Here is a 23,247-nt window from a genome sequence, read left to right on the forward strand (position 1 = left end):
AGTGAGGGATGGGAGTATCTCTCAACAAACAGCGATGCATCTGTTGTCACACTTATTATTGGAGCAGGTTGGATCAACAGGACACCCACACATACTTTGCATTAATCTTGCCATCAATCCAGAGAGTTCTTCACCTGGAGGGGAACCTTAACCTGTTCGTCCAATAGGTCCCCCTGAATCAGCCCTAAAAGCAGCAGAGGCATAATTTTGCATGCTTGGTCACAATGGTGCAAACTGTCATATGACCCAGGAGCTGCAAACAGTTCCTTACTGTAGTACAGGGTCTTCCTTGACTTGTCCCAACCAGATGTGACAAAGTTACGAATCTGTATGTGGGAAAGAAGTCCCTGGCTACCAACGAATCCAAATATACCCCTATGAATTGTATTCTCTGTTACAGGGGCTAATGTGGATAATTTTTTTTTTTTTTTTAATGTTTAGCTGGAGACCCAATTCTTGGAGGAGCGAGGGGGCTCTGGATGGAAGTTAGTACCGGTTTGTAAGATCAGCCCTTGACTAACCAGTCGTCAAGATATCGGGTGACTAAAATTGCTTCTCACCAAAGGTGAGCAGCTACTACTGCTAAAGCCTTTCAGAATGCCTTTGGGGCCAAACAAAGTCTGAAGAGAAGTACTCAGCACTAAAAACAATCCTGGCCCATGGTGAAGTGCAGGTATCCCCAGTGTGCAGGATGTATCTGTAGATCGAGGGCCGAAAACCAATCTCCTGCCTTTAGAGAAGAGATTAGGGCTGCCAGAGCCACCATCTGGAACTTTTTGGAAACGTGATACAAAAGTATACCTTGAGTAAAACCCCTTCCCCTGTGAGGTCTACTGCTCCTTGTCGCAGGGCTGGTACATCCAGTCACCTTTTGGGGGTGGAGGAGAGCTGCTTTACAGCCCTGTGGCTGGGTCTGTAGGGCTGTCCTTGGTCTTGAGGCAGCGCGGCCTAGCGGCCAGAGTCAATAGCTCAGCCCTTGCTGCCAGGACAGCGCGGCCTAGAGGCCAGAGTCAATAGCTCGGCCCTTGCTGCCAGGGCAGCGCGGCCTAGCGGCCAGAGTCAATAGTACGGGTGAGCTGGGCCACCACGCTGGGGTGAGTGGTGGCCAGGGTAGGGGGACCCGGGCCCTCCCTCTCCATTGGGTCCCAACCCAGGGCCCTGTTGGTGGTGGGGTTGCCCACCACCAGCTCACCGGGGATCCTACCAAAACACGCCGAGCTAGTCTCTGGTTCTACAACTGATTCCCTGCCAAGTTTCCCTGGGTCACTTCCTACCCAATTCTCTGCAGTTTGCCGTCTCTAGGTCCCCACGGTCTCTCCACTCTCTGTGGCATCCTGAGCCTGGGGGGTTGTCTTTGTCTGACTGGCCTCTGAATCCTGGAGTGCAGGCGGTCCTCAGACAGGAGCCAGCAGTGCACTTCCTTCCTCGCCAGCGGTCAGCCCAGACTGAGCAGCTCTGCTTCCTTTTATACCCGGTCTCCAGCTGGAGCATGCCCAGCAGAGCTGAGGGAGCATGGCCGCCTCCTCAGCCCAAAGAAAAGGATTAACCGCTGCTGCACCAGGGCGGGGCTGGTACAACTAAACAAAGGAGGGAGTGTACTTCTTGGCTCAGTATAGTCTTGTTAGAGGGGTCCCTGAAGAGGATGTGGAAGGGAGGAAGGGACAAAGTGGATGGTGAAGTCCAATGTTATAACCTCCATGACACTTGTGTCTGCTGGAAACGGGAAAGGCAGTCTCCAAAAGTGTGGAGGTGGGCAAAAGGTCGCAGCTTGCAAACTAGAGGTGAGGGAGGAGTTGAGCCCTTGACCATCCTGTCAAAATAGCTATTTCAAAGATGACTGGGTACTTGCTGAAGGTGGGTGGGAAACTTTTCCCCTCTGAAATCTCAGTCTCTTTCTAGCAGGTTCTGTGAAATCCAGAGAATTGTGTTGGGTATGATCTTTGGGCAGTTTGAGACCCACTAAATCTCCTCTTTTTTGTAGGAGTACATATACCCAGAAACCTCACCATAGCCCTGGAGTTCTTCAGCATGCACAGGGACTCGTCTGTATTCCTGAGAAGAGCTTCTGATCAAACAGGAGGTCCTCAACTGCATTTTGTACCTCTCTCACGAACCCTAACAGCTGGAGCCATGACACTCTGTGCATGACAATTGCTGTGGAGATGGATCTAGTAGCAGTGTCTGCAGCATTCAAGAATGCTGGGAGAGGGGTTCTGGCTAATAACTGTCTTAATGATAGCCTGAAAGTGCTCTCTATGCTCTTGTGGAAGATGTTCAATAAAGGTTGCAAACTTGCTGTAACTCTTGTGACATCATACTTAGCCATGTCTGCCTGATAATTTGTAATCCAAAATTGAAGGGTCACGGATGAGTAAGCCTTTCACCCAAAAAGGTCTATCCTTTTCTGGTCCTTGTCATAAGAGGCAGACCTGGAATAATGCTGTTTACCTGGCTCGTTTACGGCACCCAACACATGGGAATTAGTTGGAGGATGGCAAAACAAAAATCCTGAGTCTTGGGGTAACAATATTTTTTATCTGTCCATTTACAAGTTGCCCGTATAGTGCCATAAATTTTCCACATAGCCTCTGCTGGATCCATGAGCTCGTCATTATTGGGTAACGCAACCTGGGTAGGTGTCACTGGCTACAAAGTGTCCAGGAGCTTGCATTGTGTCTCTTTAACCTCCTCAAGAGGTATCAAGGGGGTGTCCACCATCCTCTTCACAAGATCCTGTAATCAGCAAAAAAGCTCAACCATCGATAGTGATGGAAACATGACTACTTCATCCAGAGACAAAGATTAAACAGGGGTTTGAGGGGTAGCCTTGTTGTCCACCCTAGCCTCCTGTTCCTCAAAGGTCTTCTGGTGTTGGGGGTTTGGTGGAGGAGAATGTTTGAGACTAGTTTCCTGGTGCAGTGGAGCCAGAGGTCTAGAAAATTGCTACGGATACGCTGCCCAAAGACCCTAGTGGTCCATACAGGAGAAGAGGTGGGACTGATCCCAGGACTGATCCCACTGTCTCTGACATGGACGAGAATCCTTATGGGTTCCTGTAAGTATGGGTTCCACAATCTCAGTTCAGGCCTCTATGTGCTAAAGTAATGCAAACAAACAAACAAAAACAACATAGAAGACTTCCTTGCATGGAATGAGACAGTTATGATCACCAGCCTATCAACCCTTCTTGTCTTTGTGAACCTGCTCCAAGTAGAACAGTAGTCAAACTGACAGTGCTCAAAATGTTCTCCAGACAAAAAGCCTATAGACAAGTGAGGTACAACCAATTTTTTCTTCACTTAAAACAAAGGATTGAGCTCTGCTCAAAAAAACCAGAATCCAAATTAAGAAGTTGCCAGAAGTTGGTGAATAGGAAACCCTTGTAACCCACCATTCAGCAATAAATTAAACCCCCATAAAAATGCAAACAAAGCAGGAAACTATTTTAAAATCTTGCCCGGAAGGATGTCATTGATATATTTTGGTGCATATCAGAGGGAAGAACATTCTGAAGTCGCAGGCACTCAGTGGAAAAAGACCAGCCTTTCACTCCTCTGTTATACAATAGGACAGTCACCAGGCTTAAAACTGCTCACTTCTAGTGCTACACTAGAAGGCTGGGCACAAAATGACCTTCAGATTGGCCCAAGACCTTGTCATGCAATCGTTGGATCCATCTATGCAGTATTGTACAGTGAAGACTGGGTAGAGATCTGATAGAGATGATTTAACATGGATCCCTAACATCACTTCAAAGCCTGAAAGGAGGAGGAGTTCCATGCATCTAACTTTTCACATCTTCATAATTTAGTCTCATTCTCCTAAGCAAAGTTAGAGGACACAATTAATGTGAAAATGCCCAGAATGCTGAGACTGGGAGGCCAGGATTTCAAATAAATTACTATAGGAGGTAGGGAAGAAGGAGAACGGTGATCTCCATGTAGTAATAGCCTGCAGCCTGGTACAGCACCCATATACCGAAGCCCTGATGTTTAGAACTGTGAGCTGTAATTTAAATTCCCTTGTGCTAGCCAAGTGCTTCCTGCCAGATATACCAGCATCATTGATGCTTGCAGGCTCTCTGTGGTGAATCCCTCAGTTCCTCCTTAAAACATATCTCTCTCCTTTTAACAATTTTAACAATGACTTTAAAAACTAACATGCTGTGTAAAATGCTAAGCAGATCACTCAGTAGTATGGAAATTCAGAGTGTGGCTTTGAGCATTGCTGTAGCTAGACAGTTATGATGCACTGACAAGAAACTTGAGAGGTCTCACACAGTGTGATGATGCAGTCAAAAGATCTAATGCTCCTTTGAGCTACAGCGCAGGATTCTTTATCCAAAGCCACACAGGAATAGAAGGACATATATATATAGCTTGAGTAAATGCAGCACACAGCAGCAAAAGTGATAGGAATTTAGATTCATGAGGAATATGAAACAAACATTAAAAAATGGCATATAGGAAAAATTCCCTGCATATAAGCCAACAATTTCTGCGGCATTTAACCTTTCATTTTAAAAAACAAAAGCAAGTTTTCACTCTTTAATGGCTGGGAAGAAAGCTTCCCAATGTGCAGACCTGCCTTCTTGAGTCTGAGGACAGGTCTAGTGTGTGGATGAAAGCCTGGTCCCACTGAAATCAATAGGAATCTTGCCTCTGCCTTCAATAGGGCCAGGATTTCACCCTGTACTTCCTGCTGCTTAAGGCTTTCAAAAACAGAGCTGAGCAAAATTAAGACTGGTCAGTGTCAGTGCAGCTATTCAGAAATTGACTAGAATTTCAGTATCAGAGAAGCCAGTCTCACTCTGCTGTTGCTTGGGAAAAGCTGTGAAAACCAGCAATGGAAGCTATATATAGGAGAAGAGGGTGCAAAAATGGAGGTTAAAAGTAGCAAGGGGAAGGGGCTGAGTTTTAAAATGTATCTGAAATGTATTTGGTAGGCAGGATCCAGCAAAACACTGCTATTTATGCATGACACTGTACCATGAGGACCACATCTGCCACGTCACCACTGGCTGCCTTAACTAAGGAGTGCAATTCATTGGGTTCTCATCAGGTCATTCAAAAACATGAAGCTTAAATAATGTATTCAAGGAGAACTCCTTCACCAACAGAACCAGTCTGTGAACTGTGAAAGAAACAACGCTGTTAGTTAGGACATCATTAGCAGAAACAGTGGTTTCACTAGGTAGCTTTGGTTACAGCACAACACATATGCCTACCCTGCACAAGACAGCTGCTACCAAATACCACTGTCTCTCTTAACCTGAAGAAGAGCTCTGTGAAAGCTTGTCTCCCTTACCAACAGAAGGTTGGTCCAATAAAAGACATTACCTCTCCCATATTGTCTCTAATATCCTGGGACCAACACAACTACAACAACTCTGCATACATGGATCAGAAGCAGCTTTTTAGGGCTGTGAAAGCTCAGGCTAATTATGTCTTTAAACAGTCCCACAATTGCAGCAAAGAAGCCACAAAATAGCCACCCATAGTGCCTTTGGAGTCGAAACATAAAAGAGCAACCAGCATTGAAAAAGTGGAACAGTGAAACCTAGTGTCTGAGAATATATAGCAGTACACATCCCTAGGACAACAGTAACTGTATAATTCCCCTGTCCTCAAAGTGCATAGCCTAAAATAGATGATGGAATTTAAAACCCAATATCTGGGGTTGGAAAGCAGAAAGAACTGATTAAACAGCTCTAAAATGGAAAAAAGATGTGAAACTTCCAGCTGAATAGCCAAATCTTCATATGACCACCAGATGGCTCCTACCTCCTTGAATATTATCTTCCAAAAGAGATTAGTCTCTCAAAGCATATCTTGGAAAGAAGTACTTTGGCTCACTTCAGGAGGAACTCCTCAGTTTTCCCTTGGGTAGCCTGCCTACATATTTTCAAATATAGTTTGTAATCCAACCCTTACAAAATGCTTCAAGATCTGATGAATGGGCAAAATGCTTTCAGGTTTCTTCTCCTCTTGGAAGGAAGGTGAAAACTTTACATGTTTCCGGTTCACATTTACATCAATAAGTGCCTGACAATTCTCCAATATAAGATCATCTCCAAGAGAGGGGAGATGCAGGAGCAAGATGATGAGTTAAGTTGCAGCCAAATATAATTCCCTTTAAAAAGCCATCCTGACAAGCTGTCAGTCTGGATGGATCTGGTCTTCACTGAAAAGGCTAGATTAAGCAGAACATCCAAGTATACCAATATAGTATGGTGTACGGGGCAATACAATGGAGTAGCTTTCATGATAGTTATAGGAGGCCTTCAATATTCTGTTCTAAGCCGAGCAATATCCACAAACTACGTGCCAAAATGCCCAATGCAGAGTGTGCACGTGTGTTTTCAGCATAAAAAATGAGATGGCACAAGGGAGCACAGCACCGTGGGAACCTTGGGCTCTTATTCTGGATCTTCTTCCTGTTACGAGTGTGAAGTTATTGAAAGATAACTGACTGTTCCTACGCAGGCTATTGGAACTAGGAGAGTCATTCCAGCTGCTCTGAATACGAATGTAAACAGACATTTTCATGGAATACTGAAGTTTCCATATTGAGTGAAACACTTCCCTTCTGTAAGCTACACTGCTATTTAAAAAAGCCCTACAGACTGCAGAAGTGAGTGGAGAGTTGCATATTTTAATGAAAGGCTCTGACGCAAAGGATTACTGAATTTTGATAAAGGATTACTGTGATGGCAACACAGAGTACGACAAAGTTATTTATAAAGTTATTTGCTTCTGAGGCTTTACAAGATGAGAAGCAAAACAAGTTTTCACTTCAGTTAAGGGTGGTAAACAAAGTACACAGTTACAGAGACCAAGGAGAGATTACTCATATTGTGCGGTAACTACAGTTCAAGATATTTCCCCACCACCACCACTCTTATGGATGCTCAACTTCAGATGCCTCCCAGGAGGTTTGTATCAGAGAGTTTCAGCAGCAGTGCCCATTTGTCTCACACAAGCACTCCTGATGGCCTCATGCCCTGTACTGAGATATAGAGCTGCATGGGCAAACTACCCCCAGTTCCTTTTCCACTGTGATTTCTGTGAGACAAAACTTTGAACCAGAGGGAAAGGAGGGTGGGTAGTGGGGCACCCATAGAGAGACATCTTGAAGAAGTGCAGTTACTGCACAAGGTGAGTAACCTCTCCTTCTTTGAGTAATGTCCCTATAGGTGCTCCATTTCAGGTGACTCCCGAGCAGTATCCCCGGAAGCAGGAGGGAGCCTTGGATTTGAGTCCAACACTGAAGTTATAACTGCAATGTTAAATACAGCATCTGATCTGGCAGCATGAATCAAAGCTTAGTGTTTGGAGACCAGGTTGCCACTGTTCAGATATCAGCCACTGGAATATCCTTCAGCAGTGCTATAGAAGCATGCTGAGATCATGTAGAATGGGCTAGGCACTTCAGAAGGAGGCTGAACCTTGAGATTTTTGAGTGGAGATTGTGGATCCTCCGGTTCTGTCTATAAACAAACTGTCTGGGAGACTTTCAAAATGGTTTGGTTCTGTCCAGATAGAAGGCTAATGCTCTTCTGACATCCAAAGTGAGGAGGGAAAAATCTTCAGTGGTCTGGTGTGGTTTTGGGAAGAAGACTGGAAGATGAATATCCAGGAATATTAATGGTTAATACAGAATTCAAAATATACCTTTGGTAGAAGGCTATGATGTGGTCATAATGAAACTTTCTCCCTGAAGAATACTGTAAAGGGAGGGTCTGGGATTATAGCCCCCTTTCCCCAACTCTTTTGGCAGAAGTGACAGTCACCAAGACAGCAGTTTTCATGGCCAGGTGAAGATGGGAACAGGCAGCCACCGGCTCAAAGGGGACAATTAAGGACCAAGTTAAGTTTAGGGGTGAGCTCTATTCAGTGGAAAGGTTCAACCTCTTAATGAATTTTGCTGTCCTGGAGTGAGCAAGCACTGAGAATCCCTCAACACAGCAATGAAAGGTCATTTTGGCTGCCATATGAGCTTTACTGAACTCATGGAGAGTCCTGACTTTTTCAATTCCAACAGGTAGTCAAGGACAGCGAAGAGGGAAGAATGAACACGTGAAAACTGCTTCCCAGTACAACAGTGGTGAAATCTCTTACATTTCTGAAGGCAAATGTTTCGCAAGGTATCTTTCTGCTGTTTAACATCACTGTTATACGTCTGCAGAATAGGAAGATGCTATCCCCAAGAACCATCAAGGAACCAAGCTCTGAGATGAAGAATTCCCAGGTTGGGATGAAGAGTCCAACGGGAATCCTGAGACAGCAAGTGGGGAGATGCCAGACAACAAAGACGAATCAGCTAACGGTACCACGCTTGACGTGGTCACTATGGGATAACTAAAATGGCCCTGGGTTTGTCTTGTCTGATCTTGTTCAACACTCTCAAGATCAAAGCTGTGGGAGGATATGCATGGAGAAGGGGCCTTTTTTCCAAGGAATGAGGAAAGGAGTCCACCCTCCTCTTGAGCAGAATTTCTTGTACTTCCTGTTGGTGGTGGCAGTAAACAAGTCCACCTCTGGAAACTCCAGGGTCAGAAAAATGCAATTGCGGATCCATAAGTCCAGCTCCCAATTGTTATCTAGGGAGAAGTGACAGCTGAGATTGTCAGCCATCATGTTTTATATACCTGGAAGGTGAGACTGAAATAAGGACGTGATTGGTTATTACATCAGTTCTATAGCTTTATTGCTTCAGCACCGGGGGGGGGCGGGGGGAAGAGATCTTGCACCCCTTTCCTCCTGACAATTGATGTAGAACATGCAGGCTATGCTGTCTGTCAAGACTTTGATGGATTTGCCTTTGATTAATGGAATGAAATAGCTACAGGCATTTTTGACTGCCCTCAGCTCCAGGAGGTTGATGTGTAGAAGAGACACTTGGGCAGACAATTTGCCCTGAATGGTGAGCGTCCCCAAGTGTGCCCCTGCACCCCACCATGGCTGCATCTAATGTTACGGTGATATGAGGCTGGATGAAAGGAACACCTGCACAAACACTGGATGGGTCCTTCCACCAACTGAGTAAGTCCAGTACTCAGTGAGGGAAAGACACTAGATTGTGCTTCTTCAGGCTATAAATTATCCTGAGCCATCCCTGGACACAGCAAAGATGTAACCTGGCATGTTATATTACAAAGGTACAAGCTTCATGCGTTCTGGCAGTTGGAAGCAACGGTCTTCCCAGTGGTCACCATGAGAAAGGCATGAGGCTCTTGAAAACTGTTAATTGGTGGCCCAAAGATTCTAATATAGCCACTGAGGAAAGCCATTAAGCACAGAAGATGGCATCCAATGCTGCTCAGACCAATGAGAAGGGACATAGATTTGTCTTGCCCCTAGATCCTCTCTTTCCATAAAGGTGTCAGGGAAGATGTCCCTATGCTGACAGGTCCTTGCACAAAGATTTGGGAATCTGAAGAGAGGTCCTCATTATTGTCTACAGGATGAGCTCTGCCTAGCTGAGAAAGCACTGGAGAAGCAGGTGGCACCAGGGAAAGATCTAATCCTGGTGACCCGGTTGATATCAGTATCAACAGGTACTCCCCATTGAGAGGGGAGACTTCGGCTCTTCTGAGACAAACAAGTCTCTTGAATACCTCAATTCTTGTGGTATCAGGTGGATTTGTGCTGAGAATGAGGGATGTTCCACAATCTGTACCAGGTTGAGACCTGCTTTGATGGGTCCTGTCTAGCAGAAGTCATTGGTACCAAAGATGACGACTCCTTTGGACGCACCAAGGGACCCTGGATCACTTGTCTACAAACTAAAGGCAGCACAGGATGGCCTGTCGGTACAGCGCTTCTGGAAGCAGAGAATTTATTGTCTCTCCTAATGCGTTCATGCTTAGGTGGTACTGAGTATAGCTTTGATACCAATGTATGGTTGTTACTGTGGCTCTTTGAAGGGCTCTGAGTCTTAGAAGACTTCCCAGTATTACAGGAGCCTGGAGCCTCAGCAGTATCCAGTCTGGGACCTGAGGTCTCCGACAGTCAATTTCTGAAGACACTGGGGCTTTTTTGAAATAGGATCTTCATGAGGAGAACTAGAACTCCTCTTTTTAAGTGCTTATTTGGTACCCTCCAACATCTTTCCCTGAAAAGGTGGGGGGAAATCTGGTGCAGAAGCTGATGAGGCACTACGCTCAAAGGCTGATGTACAGGGGAGTATCGTGGCCTGGATCCGAAGATGGGAGTGCTCCATCGTAGAGGAGCTTGAATTTAATCTCCTGTTTTTTTCTAGCTTTGATCTTAAAGTTAAATAGGTATTGTGCTTTTGAGGGATATGACTGTACCCCAAACAGTAATTGTACTGGCAATGTCCAGCACTCAGTGGGACAGATTCCTGAGACATGAGACTGTACTTGAATCCCAGAGATCCTGGCATACTCTGGCGACAAGGCAAAAAACCCCACAGGGAACCCCTCAGGCGGGGAGAAGGAGAAGCACTGAAAAAAGCTTGCCTCAAATGAAGCAAAGAAATTATAAAATACAACTTGTAGAAGTGAATAATTACACGAAATTAAAAATTAGATGATCCTAAAGCAAGCTTAGGGCAACGCTAGAAGCAGGCATGCTAGACACTCTCTCAGGCTGAGGGAGGTTTGCCACACAGCTCTACTCATAGTTGGGACAGGGAACGAGGATGTCTGGAGTTCATGCATGGGCTTAACAGGCACTGCTACTGAAAACCTCCAATCAAAGATGCAAGGGATGCATGCACACCTGAAGTGGAGTGCCTATAGGGACACTACTCGAAGAAGAAAAAAAAGTTACCAGTTCAGTCTGTTCAAGCTGGTATAGCAACTACAGTTCATGCTAACACTGCAATGTGGAAGATTTGTTTTTGAAAATTTAGTGTACCATTCTGGTACATTTCTGTACTTCAATTTATTTTACTTTTAAGTTTAGGGTATAGGTTATGCTAGACCATTATGAAAAAGTTTCAGGTACGAGTTCAAAACAGAAAAGCACTCTAACAAAGCAGTTTCTTTACCTGCAGTTTCCGTGCCATAGCTACCACCTCATGATCAGCAGGGTTGTATTTGTAACAATTGGAAAACATCAATCGGACATCTGCTGCAAATTCCTGAGCATCTCTGTATTCCCGGTTCTCCAGTTTAGACTAGAAGGGAAAACAAAACTCCACTATCAACAGAGCAAGCAAAACAAGTTACTGAATGGACAAGAAATATCTTGGATCTATGGCATCCATAGAGTTCTGGGCTTCCACCTAATCTCCATCTATATCTAACCTTTGCCAAATGGAGCATTGCTTTGGAAACTTGCCAGAAACCTGAGATCTGCATTGGATTGACATAAAATGGAGCAGATTACAGCCATCCTGAACTATAACATGGAGGTGCATCCAAAAGACGACTACAGAAATAGCATACAATGCAGATAAACTGCTGAGACCAAAATGGAACATTGTATGCTGGAGCTGGTATTCCTTCATAGAACATCCCTCCATAGTAACGGGCAGCTGCAAGCTACATGGGAGAACACGACTGCCCACATGTGGCAGACACTTTCACTGACTACCAATTCAAAGGACAGTATGAAGGAACTAATCCACTAGATTACTGGTCCCCATGCCCATGAACATCATTACCAATCACAGTGCAGGGTTTTGTTTGAACAACAATACGCTAAAACTTCACACACACACCTGAAATTATTTTTTAAACAAACAAGTTTTTAATCTTTGTATCACTTTCTTATAAGAGAAATCCCAAACTGTCAGTAGCAGTTAAAGACATCCCGCAAGTCGGGTCAGTCCAGCATAGCAGTGACAGTTTGAGGAATTAGAAATTGGGACCACAGGATAATCCCTCCTTCAGGTCAGCAGGAACTTGGAAGCATTCAAGAAGGCAACATGCTTGGCATTTTTCTGTCAGACACAGGGAACCACATCCAACTGGCTGTGGCAATGTAGGATTTTTGAGAGTAGTGTGGGAACAAATACCCCAAGGATCTAAGGATGAATCTTATCCCCACCCCCGGGGAAGAGATAGAGCTTGATTAAAGAAACAAAGCAGTTGAACTGTGCAGGCTTAGTCAGTCCTGAGTGAGACTGTCGGGCATTACAAAAACACAAGCCTTAAAATAAACTCCCTGCACAGCAACCTCATTTTATTATGAAGTGAATGTAGTGGTGTGAAGCCCTGATGTGTGCAGATCTCAATTTATCGACAGTTGTCCACACCATCTCATTATATACCTCAATTTTTGTCTGAAGGAGCCAGAGGTGAGGATAGTTCTGTCTCCATGGCTCATTCAATCCTTTGCCTCTCTGCTGTGCCTGCCAACAACAAGGCCAAAAGTGATGGTGTTTTTTTGAGAGGTGGACACCTGACCATCAGCAACTGGAACAAGACCCACCAATGCATTTCATATAAACATAAAACAGTTGTCATGGGCAATGATTTTTGCTCACAACCAACTTGAACTAAATTTCAACCAGTGACCTGGAATAAAGAACTTTGTTATCCCATTACCAATGCTTCAGCCATCCAGATCCTCTCTGTACTTGTGGTTTTTCAGAATTTCCTAGCTGTTTTTTTTTGGTTAGATTTGGAGAATACTACAGAATGTGCAAAGTTATTATGCATATTCAGAAAAAGGGGCGATGGTACCAGCTCAATCTTCAGCACGGTTTTTAATTATTCAATTGAAGAAAAAACTATACTCCTTCATTCACTTCATTCTGGCAAAGTTCCTAGTGTAATCTCAATATGGGGGTGTGGGAGAGAGAAATTTGTCTCTTTCTTTTGCTTAAAGTATTTTAAAAAAGAAACCTGGGTTGTGTGAATATTAGGGCTCAGAGTTAAATTGATACAACCAAAGAATTCTGCAGTTTAAAGCTATGTCCATGATGAGGTTATAAAATGACAGTGCTCCAAACAATGAATTGACATTTTCAGCAGAGATATGGACTGCTTTGCAATTACTTCTCTTGGATAAGTAACTCCCAAATACTCCATGAGAGGGAGCTAGCTGTGTCCTCACAGCAGAAGGCTTCGATTTAGATGCTCTGGAAACGTAGTCCTTTACATTAAGCAAAACATTTCCTTTAAAGGTGAATAGCCAATGTGGTGGTGGTTTTTCTTTTTTTTTTTTTTAAGTAAATTCCCCTACTTTAGCAATTTGTTCTTATTGATTTAGCCCATTTTTTTGGATCTAGGTTTTTTGAGTTGTAGGGGGACAATGTTGGGGAAATTTACTTTTTAAAAATCCACTGGCAATTTTTTTTTTTTTTTTTAAGACCCATTCTGGAAAGGACTGTCTTCTTTTCAGGACCTGTCACTTAAAGGAGTAGCACACTATGGACAGATGAGAGACTTCACCTACCAGAATTCTCAGGTTACACAGAATGAATGGTTAATTGATTTCAGACAGAGTCCCAGAGAAGAATCCTTTCTTTTGCAACACACACATTTTTGGTGGATATCTACAACACACCATGTTAAGCATGCAGCTGCACACGTACGCCCATATACATGAGTTGGCATGTCAAACAGACTGCATTTCCCCAGGGAAGTTATTCCTCCTGCACAGTCAATTTTTTTTTTTATTTTATTTTTTTTTTGGCTATGTGAAACTGAGCTTACTTTGATTGTGCTCAGATCCATGGGATGTTTAATGATATCACAATAATCATGCAGTCCCAGTGCTTCCACGTCCACAGGTTTGTAGAAGGGCCATGCGTAGGCAGCATGCTTCTTGGCAAACATCTCTTTGATGATGCCACTGCAATACTTTAACTGCTCAGACACTTTGTTACTGTTACTCTTTTCTACCACATGCTGCTGAGAGTCCGGAACATCCTTCTTTGGAGGTTTCACTGGCCGGCTGCTTTCCCTTCGGGGGCCCATCTTGGCAGACTTGGGTTCAGTGGGCAGCGAGGAGGATTCGTGGATTGCATCTATTGTTGTTGGCGTTGTGGTGTCTGCTTTCCTCTTCACTCCTTTTTTTGTCTGTAAAACAACAAATACAACAGCATTATAATATTTTATTTAGTCTTGTGCTCTTTTGTTACTATTGTATTCACAGGATCCACCTCTGGTTGTATATTAAAGTCTAACCACTAAGTACTCAGGTGAGATAGGACTAAAGTTAAAAAGCTTTCTATAAATATGCATGCTGGAAGCAGTTTGTACTGAGCCCTCTAGAAAATGTGTAACCACAAATTATCTTTATTATATTAGCAAAGGTCAAGAGGATGGTTAAATGAGTACACCTCTACCCCGAAATAACGCTGTCCTCAGGAGCCAAAAAAAAATCTTACTGCATTATAGGTGAAACCGCGTTATATCGAACTTGCTTTGATCTGCCGGAGCACGCAGCCCCGCCCCCCATTAGCGCTGCTTTACTGCGTTATATCGGGGGTAGAGGTGTATTCAAAATCTTTTACTTAAGAACCATGTTAGGGTCAAGTAAACCTCTTAGGATTCATTTCTACAGCTTGTGCGGTGTTTACAGAAGCCCAGATCTTGGATTATTTTGGCTGAGTTGCTTGATGGGATTTTCAGAAGTACCTAAGGCAATCAGGTGACCAACTCCCACTGAAGGGTCATATAACTTGGGTACCTAACTCTGTCAAGAACTTCTGTGGCTGTCAGGTGCCATTTACAAAAGTGCCATGTCTCAGGAGAAAGGAAGTGGCAATCTTACTGATGTAATGATATAAAAGGCATTGCTCAAAATAAGAAATATTAGTTAGCAGGAGATGTATGCCAAAATTTTCAAAAGCAACTAGTGATTCAGGTACTCAACTTGAGACATAATAAAGGAGCCCAATTTTATTGGGTGGGAACTCAGCTCTTTTTGAATAGTAAATTTAAAGAATGTTGTGTTGCACATCCAAAAATTGAGGCACCCAAAATTACTAGTCACTTTTGGATAGCTTAGCCACAGTGACACAGCTTTTCAAGCCAGATGGCTTTCTTTTCCTTGAAAAGCCTCAAAAAAAACCCACTATTAATCCCAGTACACAAGGCTGCTGGCTAAATGTTTAGTGGAAATTGTGATGGGCAAATACTGTTCTACTCAATGACTTTGCTACAGTCAACAATCTATGGAAAACAGATTCTACTTTTAATGGATAAGGACAAGTGAGGCAGGGTCTTAGTGGTTAGAGAAGAGGACTGGGAATCAGAACTCCTGGACCCTAATCATCAATCTATGATTCTGCCCTTGACCGGCTGTATGACCTTGGACAAGTAACTCAGGTGGGATTTTCAAAGACAAATGAGGAGTTAGGAGCCTAACTCTCCTAAGTGCTCTTGAAAATCCCACCCTTCACTTCTGTGTCTCAGTCCCATCCCTCCAATCAGTAAAAATCTGTAAAGCAATTTTAAACCCTAAGATGAAAGGGACTTCACAGTGAATGTTTTAAAATAGTCATCCAATAAAAATCTTCTCTCTTCTAGAGAGAAAATTGAACACAAAGAATCCTGACTAACTCCAGAGTGTCCTTGTTTACTCACCTTCACAGGCTGTGCAGCTGTTGGGATAACAGGTGGGTGTGCCTGAATGGGCTGGGGAGCAGGGGTTGGGGGAACAGAAGGTGGGGGAGGAGGGGGAGGAGGTGCAGGTGGTTGAGGAGGCACCACTGTCATTACTGGCGGCTGGACAATAAGGTCAGGGGTCACAGAAGGAAAGGAATGAGTTGTTTGCACAGACTGAAGATTCTGTTGTGGGGCCTGCGTCTGAGCTGGGGATGATGCTTGAGTTACATTTTGTACCGTAGATGCTCCTGGCTTGGGTGTAACTGTCAAAAAATGAAGGAATAAAGAAGGGCCACATTTAATGCTTTAAACGTACTCATTTTGATCAGGCAACAAATGCACATTTCATAATGGTCATTATTATTTTTTAAATAGTGGTGCTTGGGTAACAATACTTTAGCGCATCCTTCCCCGAGTAATCAAATTCAGGACAGATACTAATCAAATTTTTCATGGTCCATTTTAAGTAGAATCAGGTCCAAAGACACACTGCCCTCAAAGGGGTCCCTATCAGAGCCGGGTGAGAGTCTACTCTCCTTCCCCTGCCTGCTTATCTTTTTCTGGCCATTCACATGGCTACAGTTACCAGGCTTGTGGTACCGCACTGGGCAGAACTTCCTTCAGAAGCAGTCAATACCCATCAATGAACAACAGCTGTTGCTATTCAGTGGCGATAAGCAGCCACCTCAACACATCTGCAACAGTCTCAGAGAAAGATCATCAATCTGCCAGCTAGCAGGAACTCCCATGAGGCAACTTTTAACATGAAATGCAACAAGAACCTCAGATACCTGTGCAAAAGCCAGATATCTGTGAACACAGGGTTTCCACATTAAAGGATGGGAAAGGCATTTTGAAAGTCATGCCCCTAAGTAATTGAGGAATTCCACCATACTTGGTGGCACCTTAAAGACTAACAGATTTATCTGGGCATAAGCTTTCGTGGGTAAAAAACCCACTTCTTTTTGCACTTCTTCTGGGTTTCTTACCCACGAAAGCTTATGCCCAAATAAATCTGTTAGTCTTTAAGGTGTCACTGGACTCCTTGTTGTTTTTGTGGATACAGACTAACACGGTTACCCCTCTGATACTTGGTACCATACTTGGTGTTAACCAGAAGCACTGCCTCCTTTTGATAGTGTTTGCAGGGTGACGTTTGCCAGCACAGTAATCTCATGCTAGGAGGCAGTACTTCTGAGAAAGACACCCACCCATTGCAGGCCAGCAGGCATTACAAGAGTACCCTCCTAGCAGACATCAGATATATTTCACTGTGTCTGTTTAGCAACAGTTCTATTTTTATATATGCAAATTCCAGGAAAAGGAGCACCTATCATTCTAGACAGGGACTTCCTGACATTTTAACTTACATACTATTTGGAACATCCATTCGCCCAATCACTAACAAAACCTAATCATGAGCAAAAAATAACTGATTTTTAGCTTGCAGAAGTTCTAACTAGGATAGCAACCTGAAATTAAGAGATCACAGTGTAGGCCAGCAAATACAGTAGAACCTCAGAGTTATGAACACACCAGTCACCCACACACCCCATTTGGAACTGGAAGCACGCAATCAGGCAGTAGCAGAGACCAAAAAAAGAAAGGCAAATACAGTAAAGCACTGTGTTAAACGTAAACTACCAAAAAAGGGAAAGTTTAAAAAAAAGATTTGACAAAGGTAAGGAAACTTTCTTTCATTTAAATTAAGATGGTTAAAAACAGCATTTTTCTTCTGCATAATAAAGTTTCAAAACTGTATTAACTCAATGCTCAGTTGTAAACTTTTGAAAGAACCACCATAATGCTTTGTTCAGAGTTCCGAACCGCCTCCATTCCCGAGGTGTTCATAACTCTGAAGTTCTACTGTATCTATATTTTGGCTGCCATTTCCCAGTATTGCTCTTTCAGCAAAGCACTGGAAAACTCTTTAGCAGGACATGCAGCAGCAGGACATGCAGCAGCATGTGCATGACTTCAGTAAGCAGGGATGTGTCCACAGATTCAATTTATTGAGGAAAAAAGCTGTGGCCAAATTTAGTCACTTATAAATTATAGCTACAATTTCAACACAAAACCGTGGCATTGTGTAACAGTTAAGATGTCTCAAGTACAACCACCACTAACCCAGCCATTCTTCTTATTGGATGCGGAGCTTGGCAAACCAATTTACAGCAGCCTCATCACTGAAACGCAAAGCCCTCAGACTAAAAAGCTAGGCAAAGCAGTGGAAAGGCCGAAGGGTAATACTCTGTATTGAAAATGCTGTTTCCCTAGGCTGAATCTCAGGAATCTTCTGAGTGGCGGGTTAATGGTAATATGAAAATAAGCGTTCTGGAGGTCGGGGGCCAAAAGCCAGTGTCCTTTCTCTAACCACAATAATTCTGACATTAGAGTCACCACTTTGAAATGTTGTGTTCTCATAAATTTGTTGAGTTTTTGTAAATCCAGGATGGGTTTCCACCTGCCAGTCTTTTTCTGAGTTAGAACGTAATGGGAATAAAAACCTCTCCCCGTGTTCTGATGGTACAGGTTCTATGGCACCTAATTGTATGAAGTGGTTTATTTCCTGTTACAACAGGTGCTCGTGAGAGGGGTCCCTGAAGAGGGACGGGGAAGAGGGGTGGGATAGAAATAAAAAGAGGATGGAGTAGCACTTCTGGATAATCTCTAAAACTCATTTGTCTGTCATGATGGTGTTCCAGACTGGGTAGCATGGTGACAGACGGTCTCCAAATGGATGGGGCACCATATCTGGTTTCGGAATCAGAGTGTGGTGGTCTCGTGCCCTCCATCAGACCTTCAAAATGATTGTCTGGAGGTGGATGGTTGAGACGTCAAAGGTTGATCTTGGTTCTGCCGACGTCTGTTCCATTTTTGTTTATGCCACTGATTGTACTGTCTTTGTGGTCGGAAGTATGGCAGAGACCGGAATCTCTGGTTGTAAAACCTACTGTTTCTTATTTGCCGATATGAAGATATCCAGGGCTTTTAAGGTCACCCTCGGGTGCGTAGAGAGACACCGGTTTTGTCTGTGAATAATTTTTGACCTTCAAAGGGCAAGTCCTCAACAGTTGCTTGGACCTCCCTTGGGAACCCAGAAAGATGGAGCCAGGATGCATGGTGCATGACCATAGATGTAGCAATGGACCATGCTGCTGTGTCTGCAGAGTCAAGAGAGGCCTGTAGGCCTCATCCTGGCGATGAGATACCCCTCAGAAATGTTTGCTCTTTTTTGTCATCAGGCAAACTTTCAATAAATTCTGACATTTTAGCAAACAGACTGTGTGTGTATTTTGCCAGTAGGGCCGCATAATCAGCTATGTGGAACTGGAGTGTGGCGGAGGAGTAGGCTTTCCATTCGAAGAGATCTAGCCTTTTCTAATCCTTATTATATGGGGTCGTTCTGGACTGGTGTTGTTTTCCCCTTTGGTTGACCGTACCCACCACCAGAGAGTTTGGTGGGGGGTGAGTGAATAAAAACTCAGCAGCTTTTGCTGTCATGTAATACTTTTTATCAGACCGCTTACACGAGGGAGGGGCTGTAGAAGGTGTCTGCCAGGTTATTTTTACAGGCTCTCTGATAGCATCATGAATTGGCAGGGCTATCTTTGCTGCTGGGGATGCCTGGAGTATGTCCGTGAGCTTGTGTTAAGTCTCTGGTAGTTGTGCTTTTGAAGAGGTCTTGAAAAGATATAAAATCATCCCCTGTAGTTTGGGGGAAGGGGGGGAGGAGGAGAGAAGAATGAGATGTGAGTGGGCAGCAAAGTGTCACCTTCAGTTGTATCCTCAGGCTCCTGGGTCTCTTCCTCTTGTGTCTCTGAGGGTGCTGGGACAGTTGGCAAAGAGGACCATACTACTATGGACCTAGACGGGATAGGGGGCCTGAGGTTTTGGGCCCTATACATTACCCGTGGATCCCAGTATGGCCAGTTTGGTGGGAATGGTATAGGGGCAGTGCCCATGGTTGACCATACCAGCCCTGCATGTCTGTAGATGTTTAGTGGTGAAGTGTATATTACTGCCTCATCCTCTTCTTCCTCATCACTGGAGATAGGAGGGGCTGATCCACAGGGAGTGGTTAACAGGCTTGGTCCTGGTCTAGATGGGGTAATGTCCGTACCAAGTAGAGGAGATTCAAGCGTTGAGGCCACTTTCAGGTCCACACGCCCAATTGCTGCGGAACTGTGACACTCGGTGCCAGGGACGTGCACTGACCAGGAATAAGAGTTGAAGCGATCAGTGCAGATGATAGAGCTGTGCTTCATAGGTACAGCAGATGGCGCCATTGTACTGCTTGGTGCACAGGTTCTCTTCTGCTGCGTAGGTGCCAAGCTGGGAGGCTTGACTTTACTGTGTGAACCTCTATTAGAGCTTGCCCACATAGGGTCTTTAGCTCCTCGGAAAGTCTCAGTACCGGACGCTCCCGGTGCCTCACTGTCCGGCGCTCTTGGTGCCATCAATACCGGGGCAGATTTTTCATTTGGAGATCACTTTCTTTTAGGCAATTCTCGACATGGGGATGAGTGTGGCTTTTTGGTATCCTTTCTAGAAGTAGGCTCCTTAGCAGCCGCTGTTGAAGCAGATCCCGTCAGATGCTGCCGCCCGTTGGCCAGGAAGCGTCCTGGACTCGGGCTTGGAGGCCAGTCTGAGGGATTTCTTCATCATAAGGAGCTTCAATTAGAGATCCCTGGCCTTCCTTGTCCAGGCTGTCAGTTTTCTGCAGTGCAGACACTTTTGGGTATTGTGTGTCTTGCCAAGGCAGGGGGGACACTGTGCACAGCCGTTAGAGACCAGTATGGAAAGTCTGCAAATCAGGCAGTGTTTAAAGCCAGGTGCGCTGGGCATGCTTGAGAGAACAAGTCCTTGGAAAGAAAAACAGGGTTTATCCCTGTTTCTCCATTCCCGCCGCCCCCTCCCTTTTTTTTAAGGCAATAGCTGAGTACCTGACAAGGGAGGCAGGGGTAAAAGAGGAAAGGTGAAAAATATAATTTTTTTAAAAATGAAAAAGTAGAATATTAAATATGAAGGGCAAGGGGATGGGGCAGCTAACTACAACTAAGCTAACACTATCAGGAACAACTATGAACTATTAAGCTTATTTGAGGTAAGAGAGGGTGCTGCTGGTCACTCCGACTCAAGCCAAAAGTGGTAGAGAAGGAACTGGGGGATTGGCTGCACACCACTAATGTTACCGCTTGGCAGGGCGCGAGATGGCTACACCGTGTGCATGGCCCAACCAGGCACTGCTACCACAAATCTCTGATTAAAAGCACATGGCATCAAGACACCTAAAGCGGAACACCCACAGGGACACTTCTAGAAGAAGAATATATGCTTTCAAGACTTCTGCTGGCTACATTTGGGATTCTGGTAATATAAGACTCAATCTACACACTGGAGAACTTCATGCTGTGGAACACACACACGCACACACACACTCTCTCCCTCCCCCTCTTTTACAGTCTGCCTCTCTCCCTACCTGAATTCTACAGGTTGGTCTCTAAAGTATCCTGTTACAGCTTTATTTTTTTAATCTCAACCAAAAACATTAATTTATAAAACGAAGTCCATTCTTCATAATCCCAAACTTAGAACAGTGAGAATTGTGCTGTGGCTTATCCCAGACACCAGCAGCTAACTGAACATATCCAGATTGCAGGAAGGATTCGTACACTACAAGATGCAGGTCAAAGAGATGCTCAGTTCTTGAGGCTTCTGGCAGATTCCACTCCTCGTGGCTATTCCTGACACACCCACTAGTAGTGGGCACAGTTTACCAGGCTAATGAGAGGCTTATTTGAAGGTACATTTCCCCAGAGGGCACACCCACTGTAATACTGAATTGATATCAGGGAACCCTGAAGTGATGCCAACACACTAATGTCACAAATATGACATTATAACTTCACTGCAAGATCAAGCAGAGGGTGAGCTAGTGAACATTATCCTATTGGAAACTTAAATACAGAAGACAGCTGTCCAAGTACACTCTGTTTGCAGAAAGGTTCTTCCTCAACACCTGCAGTAAGCTTCCCATCCTCCGCAGCTTATCACATGAACTCTCTTATTTATCAGTTAAACCAAAGACTAGTGACTACACAGTGAAGTCATTGTTAAATCTGCTTATAAAGATGATAGAAACCAGTAAGCCATTTTCTCCACTAGGATCCTATACTACTGGTGTTAGAAGAGTAACCTTTCAGCAAGGTGGTGGTCAAACCCACAAAGATGCTAATTAAAACCTATTTTCAAATACAACATACAAGAGATGTAAAAAAACATTTGTTGAGCAAGAGCTTTGGGCCTGAACTAAACCAGTGCAGAGCAATGTTTTATGGAACACTAGTCTACTTTCTATGGAGAGAGGAGGCTGTATAGCTTGGATGGCCTTCATCCCAGGAGAACAGGAACCAATCTTCTAGGGGACAGACTAGTCAGGTGGGCATTAAACTAACAAAAGGGGAGGATGAAAGCAGGGAACAAATGATGTTGAAAACAAAAGGAATCAAGGAACAAAGGGATGTGAAGAGAAGAAATGCTATAATTGCCTATACATCAATGCCAGGAGCCTGGGTAATAAAGTAGAAATGGAATTGCTCATTTACAAGTGTATCATCTCACTTGTTCATATCACTGAAACCCAGTGGGAAAATTAGCATGATTGGAATGTTAAAACTAATGGTTATAAGTAGCTATTTAGGAAAGACTAAGCCCAGGTCTACACTAGTGGGGGGGTCGACCTAAGATACGCAACTTCAGCTACGCGAATAGCGTAGCTGAAGTCAGCGTATCTTAGGTTGACTTACCTGGCCGTGAGGACAGCGGCGAGTCGACCGCTCCCACTCCCCCGTCAACTCCGATTCCACCTCTCGCGAGCTGGAGTTCCGGAGTCGATGGGGAACGTGATCGGGGATCGATTTTATCGCATCTTCACTACCCAATCCGGCGGGTAGTGAAGACCTGCCCTAAGTGGACAAAAGGGGGTGGAGATTGGCATTCTGTCAAAACCAGCACTGCCTGCTTCCGAGTTACTGAGAAGTCAAAAGCAAGTGATCTTGAAAGCTTATGGATCAATGTTCTCTAACAGATTAAGGCACAAGATCGTTTATTAGCTGGTGGCTGCTACAGACCACCAAATCACAATGGAGAACAGGATGGCTGTATCCTTAAAAGACCTACCTATAACTTGGGGAGGACTTCAATTTGAATGACACATGCTCGAGGGTATCATGCTGCCAGTATTAAAACATCCTCAGAATTTTTAAAACTATAAATGACAATTTCCTAACTCAAAAAATTATGCATCCAATATGGGGAAAAATCTATAGTAGACCTCACCTTGACAAATGAAGAATTAGTCACAGAACTAAAATATTCAGAGATGCAAGTGATTATTAACAAATGCAATCAAATCATAATGTCCAAGCCAGTAATATAGATAAGTAATGTTTTAAAAGGCTAATTTCACAAAGATGAAGATAACTCAGTCAAATCAGCTGGAAGAAAGAATTTACATACAAAAATGTGAATGATAATTGGGAACTGTGTAAGAACTTTTAACTAAATGCTCAAAAAGTCAACTGAGAAAGATGGTTAACAATAACAGGAGTACTTGTGGCACCTTAGAGACTAACAAATTTATTAGAGCATAAGCTTTCGTGGGCTACAACCCACTTCTTCGGATGCATATAGAGTGAAACATATATTGAGGA

The 23,247-nt window shown here is 44.0% G+C and overlaps 1 protein-coding gene across 5 annotated transcripts in view; it reads right to left on the reverse strand.

Moving 5' to 3' along the window:
- BRD4 (bromodomain containing 4) overlaps positions 1-23,247 on the reverse strand; it is a 205,922-nt gene that overhangs the window by 70,392 nt on the left and 112,283 nt on the right. For 3 of the 5 annotated variants that reach the window (XM_026660275.1, XM_026660273.1, XM_026660274.1), the window contains exons 6-9: positions 15,512-15,795; positions 13,634-13,999; positions 12,244-12,324; positions 11,017-11,145 (exon numbers count right to left, since the gene is read on the reverse strand). In XM_026660275.1, coding sequence (XP_026516060.1) covers positions 11,017-11,145; positions 12,244-12,324; positions 13,634-13,999; positions 15,512-15,795 — 860 coding nt within the window. The remainder of the gene's footprint in view (positions 1-11,016; positions 11,146-12,243; positions 12,325-13,633; positions 14,000-15,511; positions 15,796-23,247) is intronic. The other 2 variants (XM_026660277.1, XM_026660276.1) reach the window with 1 other exon arrangement.

Source organism: Terrapene carolina, unplaced genomic scaffold (genome assembly GCF_002925995.2).
Source record: "Terrapene carolina triunguis isolate 2854851 unplaced genomic scaffold, T_m_triunguis-2.0 Scaffold746, whole genome shotgun sequence".
Taxonomy (NCBI): Eukaryota; Metazoa; Chordata; order Testudines; family Emydidae; genus Terrapene; species Terrapene triunguis.